Source organism: Diprion similis, chromosome 3 (genome assembly GCF_021155765.1).
Source record: "Diprion similis isolate iyDipSimi1 chromosome 3, iyDipSimi1.1, whole genome shotgun sequence".
NCBI lineage: Eukaryota > Metazoa > Arthropoda > Insecta > Hymenoptera > Diprionidae > Diprion > Diprion similis.
In genome coordinates, this window is record NC_060107.1 from 2678083 (window position 1) to 2691330 (window position 13248).

General features: G+C 39.7%; 1 protein-coding gene across 1 annotated transcript in view; it reads right to left on the reverse strand.

The window, feature by feature from the left end:
- Positions 1 to 1432: 1432 nt before the first annotated feature.
- LOC124404405 (discoidin domain-containing receptor 2-like) overlaps positions 1433 to 13248 on the reverse strand; it is a 113295-nt gene continuing 101479 nt past the window's right edge. Inside the window, exons 11-18 of the mRNA XM_046878501.1 lie at positions 11444 to 11588; positions 10976 to 11133; positions 9892 to 10190; positions 8781 to 8972; positions 7092 to 7184; positions 4573 to 4714; positions 2693 to 2842; positions 1433 to 1780 (exon numbers count right to left, since the gene is read on the reverse strand). Of these exons, the coding sequence (XP_046734457.1) occupies positions 1619 to 1780; positions 2693 to 2842; positions 4573 to 4714; positions 7092 to 7184; positions 8781 to 8972; positions 9892 to 10190; positions 10976 to 11133; positions 11444 to 11588 (1341 nt within the window). The 3' untranslated portion in view covers positions 1433 to 1618. The remainder of the gene's footprint in view (positions 1781 to 2692; positions 2843 to 4572; positions 4715 to 7091; positions 7185 to 8780; positions 8973 to 9891; positions 10191 to 10975; positions 11134 to 11443; positions 11589 to 13248) is intronic.

The window sequence follows — 13248 nt, forward strand, 5'->3', positions numbered from 1 at the left end:
TGTGTGCATATATATATATATATATATAAATTTAAATTATTTATGCGAAACCACGTTGCAAATTAAATGTATATATGTATACGTAAAAATGTTTTAATATAAAACGTATAAGGTAAGCCTTGTTAAGCTATTTTACCCCCCCCCCCCCTCCCCCCATTACGACTATAAAGTGTTTCTTATAATTCCTTCGCTTTTTTTCAATTGTTTTTTCATTTTTTTTTTTTTTTTTTTTCTTTAAACGCCACTACCAAACGTGTTTACCTATTCGTTCGTAAACGTCGTTTTTTTTTTGTTTATTTTTTTTAAAATTTTTTTGTTGCTCTTTAATTATTAATTTCCAATCTCTTAACTCCTTCGTCAACAATTTTTATATAATATTTACTATAGATATATATATATATATTTTCATATACACTATGTCATATATGTATATATATATATTTATTAATTAATTATTTATTTTTTTTTCCTTTTATTCTGCAACCACCATGGTATTGTCAAATATTCATGCACTCGGGCTAAGCGCATTATTGAAGCTTAAGAATTAGATAATTACTTATAACTTATTACAATACAATTCTTCTTCCTTTCCTTTTTCTACAGCGGTTTTTTTATATCGGATAATGCAATTATACCTCGCAATGATTATTTACCGATTAAATTTATTCGTTTCTTATACTTTTACGCTCAATTGATTAAGCATTTTGTCAGCTTTTAAACTGGAATCCATTATCATAGATTCTGCGATATAATTCACGTGTAAAGAACAAATCGATTATGGTAGAAAAATTTCTATGCATAAATAAAGTATGAAAAAATGACGATCATTGAGAAAAAACGGAGCAAAAAAGAAAAAAAAATTGGGCATATATTTATCATGCATTACATAGTCCGACGTTTGTTCCGAATTTTTCGCATTCGGTGTAATTAACCCTCAGATGGATGGTATACCAATAACAACAATAATAATGAGGGTAATAACGGTGTTCATCAGGTCTGCAGACGGAGAAAATGACCGGCTCGCATGACCGGATTTATCGAACTTTTTAATCGCGTGAATCAGGTGTGTATTTTGCGTGGGTTTTGTGCCTCAGATTATTTTGCGCGGGATAATCGAAGGAGGAGTAAAAAACTAAGGAACCGCGTATTCGTAGATCCTCGAGCATCTCTTCGTACGTTATAATATACACAGTGAATTGCTAACGACCGAACGATCCGGCGTCTGTTAAAGTCTAATGCGCATGCGCTAAAATCGTCGTGAACGTAACCTAATGAGTGTTCAAACTAGTCGGTGACAGTCGTTTTTAATTTTGAGGTTACCTTCACGACTGTTGGCTGCCCTGGGAAACAATTGCTCTCGAACTTTAGCGCATGCGCATTAAACTTTTAGCAGACGCGACCATTCGGTCGTTAGGAATTCACCCTGTATTTATCGACTCGACGTATATCATTGGGGGGTGAATTTCGTGTGCGGGGTTAGGATACAAGGTATTGGTCCAGTCCTGCCCCCTTTAAAAGCTTAGGGGCAATTGTTAGGGTATCCCCACTGCATCCAGTTGCCGTTTAGTTCTCCGATCATCGAAAGCCGAATCAGGTTCCAGCCTTCCAGCTCTCTGTATCAGGTGACGTTGTTGTTCGGCCTGTAACCGAGGTTTTTACGCTGCAGGAACAAGTGGATCTCACGGAAGGTCGGCCTGTCGTTTTCACCACGCTGCCAGCACTCACGCATCAGCTCGTAAATCTCCTTCGGACAGTTTTTTGGCAGCGGAAGTAGGACGAACTGAAAAACCCCCGTTACAAAGATGTGAACGGGACCAAATATTCTTCGCGCTTCAAGAGTATCGGGGAGTGGAGGTAAAACGCTTCTCGAAATATTCAAAAATTCTGGATTTACCGAGCGAACGGTCAGTGACGAACGAATTGTGTCGTAGTTCATTAAAATCGATCAAACGATGCTGGTTTTTTTTTTTTTTTTTAATCGTAGAAATGATTCGATAATAGGATCTCTTCAGCGTAATTTGTAACTGTGCTACTTTAACTGAAATTTATGGTTTAAACAAGTGGTTAATCACTGTTGTAATCTAGTTCACGCATGTCATGTAATCTCATTAATCTCTTGTAATCGTTTGTAATTTTTGCATTTTATTTCTATTCGTCACGTTATCTCGCTGATTCTTGGAATCCTTGTAATCTTTGTAATCTTCGATGTCTCTTGAATTTTTGTAATATTTGTAATTATTTCTAATACTTGCAATTCACTCGTATAATTTTCGCGTAATCTTCACAATCTTTTGTCAATCTTTGTAATATATGTAGTTGCCCGTACTTTTCGTAATCGTGGTCCGTGTCTGCCATAGTGATTTGCGTAGTGATTAACCCTTTGGGTTAGGTTAGGTTAGGTTAGGTTAGGTTAGGTTAGGTCAATAGAAAATCATTTCAACTAAATTCAAGTCAATGAACCTCAGTTGCACGTCCAAACCCTGGTTATGTCACATTTTTTTCCTTACAACTTTACGTTATATATGTAAAAAGAAAAAAAAAAAAAAAACTACGTTCGATGGATCCTTGATTTTTCGAACGGATAATTCTTCTCCACTCCCAACTTTCGACGCGCCTCAAGGTCCGTTTACCCGGAAATCGGCACCCCCGGCGTATCTTTTGCTTCCCCGTATCCCAGACCCCCGAAACTTACCCGCCTCTCGTTGTCCTGGCAGAAGAGGGTCGCGTTCTCGACGACGCGGTAATCGGGCAACTCCTCGAATGGCTGTTCCCTGGCGAAGGTGAGGACCTCCCAAAGTGTAACGGCGAACGCCCAGACGTCGCTCTTCGACGTGTATTTCCCCTGAATTATACGCGGAGTATCAATTAGCGGTGTTTCCCACCGAGTATATGGAATTTCCGCGGGTTCAAGAGCCAGGGCCACAACATCCTTGACTCTCGACTCGAGGATCAACTCGGGGGAAATAATTCCTCCTCGTCTCATCCTCCTACTACCCGACAGTCTTGATACTTTCGCAAACTTGCGCCAATTAGTCCCGAGTTTCCGGGCCAACTTAACGAATTTATCTCTGTATACATGTACTTGCGCTTCTGAGTGTCTGTAATATACGTGCATAGTGTACGTCATCAGGTGACAACCTTACCGACGGTCGGTAAAAATTATTCTCATCACTCTCCGACCTTCGTTGGAAGTATAATGACCTATCTACATGTGAGTAGGCCTGAGTTTCGGGGCTAACTTAACGAATTTATCTCTGTGTACATGTGCTTGTCCTTCCGAGTATCTGTAATATGCGTGCATAGTGTACGTCATCAGGTGACAACCTTACCGACAGTCGGTAAAAATTATTCTCATCATTTTCCGACGTTCGTTGGAAGTATAATGACCTACCTACATGTGAGGTAGACACACGTATGTATACGTATCTATATTTAATGCACGGATGCCAGATGCGTTTCATTAGAACACCGTAATGGGCTTTTCTGGATAAATAATGGGCCGTAATGAAACATTAATGACATAGTCAATTTGAAGCAAAAGCGCGCCGAGCTAGCCTGTGTATGCAAATGTATGCTAAATGTAACACGGGGGTAGTTTTCGCATACATATACATACATATATATATACCTACTTATATTATACATTTATTGCATATCTATATAGCCGTACAGTTGATGGAGTCTATAAATATAATATAAAGCATAAAACGCGAAAATTCGAGGAAGGTACCCAGAGAATATGGATTACAGATCATCCTTTCAAGTTTCAAGCAGGATTTGAAAAGCGAATTTTCGTTTCCATTCGATCCTCTTTAACGCGAATGTCTGCCTAATAATTCTAGTTAGTTTCGAATATCGCGTTACGACGAATTCAATTTCACCGAGACGATCACTCGACGTAAATTGCGACACCCGCGATACGCCGGAAATCAACCCCAGAACTTCGGGCATTAAAATCCCTGGCATTTTCTGCCTCTGTTTCGTTCTACTCAGACCGAAGATCCGCAGACATTTCGGATCAATTTGTGAGCAACGGCTCGACGAGGTTTAGCCGGACTTTGGCCGGAGTGCGTTTCGTGATCGTCCGCCATCGAAGGTTTTTTGAGAGATCAACGATCTCCGAGGGGGATCTATTCATTGGAGGAAACCGCGATAAATTCAACACTTGGAAATCGAATCGTTTTAAATTATAAATCATGACGAACTTGCAGGAGTGAAATATTCATCGAAATAACGAGGGATTGTTTGAAGACAATTGAAAATCAATGAAATCGTTTCAATTCCTCAAAACTGTATTGATTTTTGTGTTACGTCACGTGTTGGCGTTGATTTTAAATTTCCCAAGTAATTTCCATCGATTTTCAATTATAATTTCTCAGCTTTTTAAGTAATTTCAGTAAAGATCACTGGAAATCGTTTTCAACGCTCTGAAATCGATGGGAATGACTTCCGATCAGTGAACCGGAGATCGAGAGAAGTGATTTCTAATTAATATCAACGAATCAAAACAACTTTTTCGATTTCCAAGTGAATTTCCAATTTCCAAGAATAAAACACCAAAAGGATATTTACCAGGAGTAACGATTCCCAGGCCATCCAGCGGATGGGTAGAGGTGGTCGATCGTCGATCCGGAAGTAGTCTGCAGCATAGAGTCTCCGTCCTGGTCCCAAGTCAGAAACCTTGATACCATGGCCTCGACTCACGAGGCAATTCCTGGAGAAAAAGCAGTTGGAAATAACCCGGAATCACAAATTTCACACCTTCGTTACAACATTTGTTGATAACGAGCTTGTGAGCATCGCTGCGTTAGTATGTATACTAGTGTTAAAAAAAAAATCGTCAATCATTTGTTCTTTCAAAGAACATTGAAAAATCGTCTTTTATTTTAACAGGGTTTAGGGTTTAGGGATACTCTAACGATTTTTCAATGTTCTTTAGAAAAAAAAATTAGATTTTTTTGGAACACTAATATATACGTACGTAGCACCAAACCACAATATCACGTGGTGCAGTCCGTGCATCGCGTATGCATTAAAAGTTGCATTCCAGGGTGCATCGAGCCGACAAACTCCCGCACATGTGTAGGTAGGTAGAATAAACCGAACGACGAACGAATTGAGGTATCTCTCATTTCAGGTACACCCTAGCCATATCCAATTATACCCACGCTATCCGCGAAACTTCGTAATTCTACGCGAGCTGCAACGCTAATTGGTATTTCACCCCGTTCGCTTGTAGTTGTCTGCAAGCAGCAGCACAACCCTGATTCGTTCCACTGTCACCGAAATGTATATTAGGGTGATCGTTGAATGATTTTTTTTTGTTGGAATTTTGATGTTGAATGGTCGCAGATCGGCTTCAAATATAAAAAAGAACAAGTCTCTAATTTTTTCAGATTTTTATCTCGAGCCCCGAGTTTCTCTGCTGCCCTTTTTTTTTGGACTCAATTTTTGAGCACCAGAATGGAATTCCCTGCACATCTTCTTACTGTACAATCGAAAGTAACGACGATTCGAAATTCAACGAAGATTGAAAAATAAGAATAAAATACGACGTCACATGGCTTGAAAAATAGTTGAAAAATAATTTACTAAATTAAAACACTCTGCATAATATACTAAAAAGAAAAAAAAAACAACTTTCTACACTAGGAGCCGATTTGTGACCATCCAACATGATCTTGCATTTAACGATCACCCTAATAAACATATATTAGGGTTTACAGAAAAAATAATTTGCCACTATCCACCACGACACATTAACGAAACAATAATTCAAATGCTACAACAAATTTCATTCAAAATTAAAAACAACGTTTTAAAAAATTGAAAAATCAAACGATCCCGATCTTCCAAATAACCTAGAACCCTCATTTTTTCAGAATCTATTTTTCAACCTAAACAAACTTTTTAAAATCGTTAATCATTTCTACGTATATTATACGTATACATAAAATTCCAAATTGTCAAGAAAAGTAGAATATAATCGTTAAACAGTTCAAGAAAATGACAACGGAATTCATCCCCTGTACAAACAATGCGAAAATTCTGGTCCCAAGTGCGCGAAGGGTGTTTGCAACCCCTTTTAGGAGTATAACCTCCCTATACAGGGTGACACGTGCTAGGCCTCGATAAATCAGAACAATTAATGCGTAAGTAACGGTAGTTCGGTGTTAATGTTCCCAAACGCGTGCCTGTGTATTACGTGATTTACAATCTGTGTTTGTATATACATACATACCTATATAAACACGTGACACACACGTATAAATATACGTTTATAAGCAAGCGTGTATAACTAACTGCTGTTATACGGCAAACGACGGGGTAATTATAATCGGGGTTTATGATTAGAGTTAATAATTCGAACACGTGCCTCCATTAAAGAGTAAACGGACCTGCAGGTACCAACCGACGCCATTTTGGTGCCGGCGTGCCACGCTGCCGGCTATGCGCGGCTAGGATTTCGGGGGCGGGATATCCTGCAGGACGAAACTGGCACCTGGCCGTGCTCTAATCGGGTGGCGATAAAACAATGGACTACTCTAATAAAGCGATCCCACCACCACCACCACCACCACCACCACAAGCGCCCGGCGCCCAGCTTCTCCTCCCTCTCCCCCCTTTTCCACCCCTTCAGGACTCTGCACTTTCAGTTAATCAACGCGGAGCGCGCGCGCCATGCGGTACAGAAGCCGACAATCCCTTGCGCTTTCATTTTCAACCTCGTAAATTATTTTTCCCCAAAACTGAACCTGTCAAACGTCCCGCCCCGTTAACGTCAAAAATAAAAAAAAAAAACTTACAAATATTAATATATTTCCAATACGCCCTTCAATTCGCCCTTTCTACCCTACAGCTACTGCTACCCTACCATTGAGGACAAAATTGTTACTCTTTTTTTTTACCTAACTCGTGTTTTTGTTTACTGTTTTTGTTACCTGTTTTGCAAAAAAATTCCAGGCTAGGTCACAATTTATCTACAAGATTTACATTGAAATTTCTTTGCGTGAAAATAAAAAGAAAAAAAAAAGAAAAAAATTAGAAATTAAATATGTATACATATTTGGTGAAATTATTATTATTATTACCTTGTGGCAAGATCCCTGTGAACGAAATCCATCTCCTCAAGATACTTCATGCCAGATGCAATCTGGGTGGCCATGTACATCAGGGTACCGAAGCTGAAAAACACACGAGCGGAGGGTTTTGCAAGAAATTGGATAACCTGTGAGGGTTAGTCGGATGGGGAGGGTAATGGGGGGATGGGGAGGATGTTTACGTTGCAGGTCACTGAGACAACGTGCCTCGTAAAAATTTACGTCTACAGTAATCCGCGTAATCAGGCATGATTAGAATGTTAACGAGCAGCGAAGAGAAAAGAAGGTCTGACATTTTTTACCCTTAAAAGCTCTGGGCATGTATTTGTGGCAAGTTTTCGAAAACGACAGAACCGATAAAGAGTAAAAAAAAAATCTACCCTGATTCTGATTGTACAATTTCAAATTATATTTATCGAAGCGAAATTCTACGACAATCTTGTGAATAAATAAAAAAACAAAATAATAATAATAATAAAATTACAAATTCTGAGGGTTGAAATTATACAGGCCTGCGATGATTTTCCCGACTAAACTGATTGTGAGTAGTAATTTTGGTAGGTATTAGGTACGAATCTAAGAAAAAAGTATGTAAAAAATTCTATCACGTCAATTTTTTGAGAATTTTTTTTCCGTTTTCTTGGTAATACCGGAAAGTTTTTGGACCTCAATTTTCCTCCGGCCGTATTGGATTCATAATTTTGAATATTGAAAATCCGACATCAGATTCGGATTCAGCGACCTCAAAAACCAGAAGGTACTTACTTTCGTCGGAATCAAACTATTTTTTGAATTTGTATCTGCTATATTGAATCCGCCATTTTGAATTTTGAAAATCCGATTTCAGATTCGGATTCAGCGACCTCGATAACCTTGGAGGTACTCACTTTCGTCGGAATCAAACTGTTTTTCGAATTTGCATCCGCCATATTGGATCCGCCATTTTGAATTTTGAAAATCCGATTTCAGATTCGGATTCAGCGACCTCGATAACCTTGGAGGTACTCACTTTCGTCGGAATCAAACTGTTTTTCGAATTTGCATCCGCCATATTGGATCCGCCATTTTGAATTTTGAAAATCAGAGTTCAGATTTGAATTCAGTGACTCCAGAAATTGTACTACTAAAATTGTAGGATGATTATGAAAATTTTTTTGCAACATAAAAATGGTATGAAAATCTCATTTTCGCCTGACAGCGATGAGGTTAAGTTTTGTTTAAAACTAAGGCTGTTCATTTCATAACTAAACAATCAGTTTGAAATACACGATATTTAATTTTTTCATGAAAAATGGTTGAAGAATCTGTTTCAAAAGTCGTATATCGTATAAAAATGAATATCGATACGTATTGTAAAACCAAAACTAGCGGCATATTTTAATTCAACAAGCCTAAATACCTAAAAGAAAAGAAGAGGCTTATATTTTACGAAGAAATTAAAGGTTATGTTTCGCAGGCCTGTTTTATCACTGTTTCATTGATTTCTGATCAAATCTAAAAAACCGTTGGAAAACGCGCAACAATCGAACCCGTCACGTGATTAAACGTCGCGTCACGTGACTCAAGGCGCAGTAATCGCAATTAGCCAAATGAGGATCGGCTTGATCATAGATGACGGGAAGGCGTTGAATGATAAATAAGCTTCGACGCCCCGACAATCTGGGTGAATATCGGATTTACCTCAGCGTTTTGGCTGTGTGGACGCTCGACGTTTCGGCTATGTGACTCTGCAGGTATTGATTCAGGTCGCCGAATTCTCCGTACTCGAGGACTATGCACATCGGATCGTCCTCGAGGCTGGCACCGAGCAACCGAGAAACGTTCCAGTCGGCGAGACGCGCCAGTCGCTTTGCTTCCTCTTGAAATTCTACCCTGAAATTTATTTCAGGATATCTTACCCCAGAGGCCTGAAGGTTTCTTCAGCTCTTGTCCTTTCCCCACAAATCCAGGATCTGCTGCTCGGTCATTTTCGGTTAATAATCTCAACCGAGCGAGCTTCGGATTAGGTGTTTGAATGAAATATTTTTTAAAACTGATCGACTACTGAAACCGAACAATTTCTTAAGAATCGAATGAATGATTTCTATCTCTTGATCTTCATTTTGCACGATTTTTCATTTTTCATTTACAACTTTGCATTAGTAGGCTTCGAGTTGACATATATTTTTTTTCGTAACATTTGTGACTATCCTAGAAACATGAATACTTTTTTCGTGACGACAAAAATTGATAAAATTATAAATGAGCATGAAAATTACACACGTTTTTTTTTTTTTTTTTACCACTTTAGCTGCACTTTTATAGTTGAAAACATATTCAAATGAAGTGACACAGTGTTAAATATATATATATTTTTTTCAGAAAGTTATTGGAACTCTTGATAAAACTTATATCTTAAAAAAAATTCTGACGAGCAAAAACTTTGGTTATAAATTTTTGAAATGTATGTCCAATGCTATGGACAACCATTCTGAAAGGGTTGAAACTCCGTTTCATCTCGTTTTTGTTTCAGAACTTTTTCGAACGGACCATACATCCTGTACATCCTTAAGGGCGGTACACAGACGGTATAACCATGATGAGAAATTTCTCCGGTTTCAGTACTTACCAAATTTCCTATAAAATTCTAAAATAGCGAAAGAACGATTTCGCACAGTGAATCAGGGTTGAAATCCCGAATCTAAAAATTCCCGAAAGCGCAGAATACCGAATTTCTTTGTGACGAAATTTGAAGTAAATAAATCAAACTTTGAAGAAACATCAAAGTTCAACTCCCGGCATAAATACGAACCTGAGAGTCTCGGAGGAGCCAGGACGAAGAGACTTGACGACAACGAGGTGGCTGCCAGCGGCCCTGAAGACGTCGTCGAACCCCGGGAACCTGTCGACCTCGCAGAGGTGAATTTCGCCGAAGGTGCCGTTCCCGAGGTTCTCGACGATGCTGAGCCGCTCCCTGGGGAAGTCGAATATCCCGAGTTCCTCGTCCTCCTCCTCGGTCAGCATGTCCTCCGGACTGTAGCTCGTCATGCTGCTCGAAGCCTTGGCGCTTGGCGGGGGCGTCGGGGATGGCGGAAGGGGTGGCAGGGGGCTCTGCAACAGCCCGGGGCGAATTTTTACCCTCACAGTTTTGTGAAATTCCAGGGTAACCTGAGGACTCCGTTTTCCCGCTGCAGTTTCTCATTAGCCGCGGAAAACCCGGGCCGCATAGTTTGAAATGAAAAATTTCTACCCCCCGACGACGCGTTACTTTTATTGCCGAACTCTTCTATGGATATTAAATTCACCCCCATCACCCTGCTCTTTTAACATATTGTTAAAAAAAAAAAAAAAAAAAAAATTAATAATTAAAAAAAAATTAAATAAAAATATAGATCCTGACACGCGATATTTTATCTGTAAACAGAAGTGATTGGTCTCTATTCCCTTGTATGAATAATTGTCGCGACTCTTGCATTTCTTCAGCTAAAATTTCGTTGCTTAACGGAAATTTAAACAGACACACTTTACGCCCTTAAAAATATTCGCCTGTATGGTTTTATATTATATTTATTCCTGATTCAAGCATAATGTGAACTTTTTTTTACCTGAAAAACGGGATAAAAGTGGCATATTATCCACTCTCGACTTTTTTCCCTCATCTGAGGGAAAAAGTAGCACTTTTCTCCCGCATTTGCGGGAAATATAATGTTTATTCCCTTGTTACATAATGCACTATTAACTACAAGCCTATAATAAAATTTCCATGAATTTGGTAAACATAGAATTTCAAACGCGAAGTGAAGAAGTTTTTTACCAAAACGCTAAATTCGCAACCCTCATTTCTGCGCCGAGTTTTAACTCCCGGGAAAAAATCCGCTCGTACTATTTCGACTCACCTTTAGTATTTCCGTGCTTGCGTAGTACTTTTCAGGCGGGGGAGGTATCGGAGGTGGATTAGACTGGTACTCATCGACAGGTGGAATCGGCCTCGAAATGTTGATTGCGGCGTTCATCAGCAGCGGGATCACCGGCTGCTGGATGTCCGTGAGTCCCTCTGGATTGATAGAAATAACGAACTCAATCCTCCGGGAAATAGGGATTCTCGTCTCTCGTGGGGTGGGGGATGGTGGGGTGTGGTGGGAGGAAAAGAGACGGTAAATTTATTAATCCCTAAATTGATGCCTTCGTAAATCGAACTCTCTGGATAAAATGTTCGACATTAAGTGTGTAGAATAAAATGAGAATCAAAAACCGTCAGCGGATGTTTAACCGAGCGTTAAATTGCCCCGCACCACTTTTCCTCATCCTTTTCATCCCAAGGGACGAAATTCGCGGGGACAGGATAATCCCGCTGGAATACTGACCGGGATCATAGTCCAGGCAGGTCTTCCGCGGCTGTGACGTTTTCGCATTGTAGACTGCTGGATGGTACTGCGGCGGAAGTGGGGGACAGATCGGACCCTTGTCTTCCGGGGCTTCCGTTTCCTGGGCCGTATCCTCGACGCAGACCTGCGAAAGAATTAGGAAGGTGTCGGTTTAGATCCCGGATCTTCTTCGCGACGAGAAACGGGACGGAATTCGGATCGCCGACGTGCCGTCTGGGCCGGATGTGACCTGCCACATGCAGCGATGATGTTCGGCCCCAAAGTGCCTTGACAGTGAGTTAAAGTCTCACGGTAGAATCAATGTTTTGATGTTAAATGCAATGTCACGCTCAACGCTTACCCCAACGAACAAGAAATAAAAGGTGTCCCAAGTCGATCTCTCCGATTTTATTTCTTTTGTAATATCTTATAGTGGACTAAAAACTAAGCGAAACTCATTTTTTTTAACTGCCATTAAAAATTTTTAGGTGCTAAAACCACTCTCCAAAGTTAGGCATGTCAAGGGGTGATTTGGCAATTATTTTTCAATCAATCCAACTGTGAAAGTTTTCTCATAACGAGAAATGAAAAATATAATTTTCTCAGTTTAAAGAACAAAAAAAAAAAAGAACTGCCAAATCGGTCCGTGACATGCCTTACTTTGAAGGGTGGATTCACGTCCTTAAAGTGTTTAATGACAGGTAGAAAAAAGACGTGTCACTTAGTTTTTGGTCTACTATAACAGATTACAAAAGACGTCGAATCTGAAATCACCTAACCTAACCTAATCTAACCTAACCCTCTATAAATCTTATAGATCTCTTCAACTTTCTCGCTTTTATAACATCAAACAATTGGCAACTACATGGCTGGACGTAAATTCAGTTTTTCTAAATTTATTTGGTACGGTTCGTACGGGACTTTCCGACATTCTACCACCTATTGTTAAAACACATCGAAACGGACATCGTAACTCCAACCCCGAAACCCCTAACTGCTCGACTTATAGTCCCTCCTTAAAAAATGTTCATCATTCAACAGAAAGTAACAAATTCCCACCCTTAGAAAATTTTCAACCCTTACGCAGATGTAAGGAAAGAGTAAGTTAGAAATCGACTTCATTATAGAACAGACGTAGCACCACTAGAAAATTTTACGCAAAATTTAAACATCGTAATATAGTTTGAAGAAAATTATACGTCATAGGAACGTACAATTGTTGACGTGATTACTTCAACTGGTCATCGGGTCACCCTTACGCATCCCTATACAGACGACAATGTACAGATATTCTCTTTCGACGATCGAAGAGCCTGACGATTACATCCAACATCGTTAAAAAAGCGTCTATGTGTATACTGTATTAATACCAAGTGGTTTCCGATAATGAAACACAGGGGGAAACCAAACCACAAAAATGTGATCTCTAATCATTGAGATCGTTGTGCTCGTTAGCGCGAATGACCGTTCCGCAAGAAAATGTTGAACGCATAAAATCGAAAACCAGGTGATAAAAGTAGTCGTTTATCGTCTGCATCGTGAAGGACGAGATGAAGAGGAAGGAAAAAATCCGTGGTATTTATCTACGTCGTCGTTGCAAAGGTTGCTTAAATGGTGTGAGTTTATAGTTTCCCTGTACCGACGACGCCGACATGGAAGAGGAAGGCGAGGAGGGCAAATTACGATCTCTGGCTCGATCAGCGTGCGCCTTCCTCGTAAGGAAATTAACATTTTTATAACAAACAATTGTCGAGTTAGTCGGTTCGCGATAAGGTGCCGCGGTGTTTAGGTTATAAAACCATGGC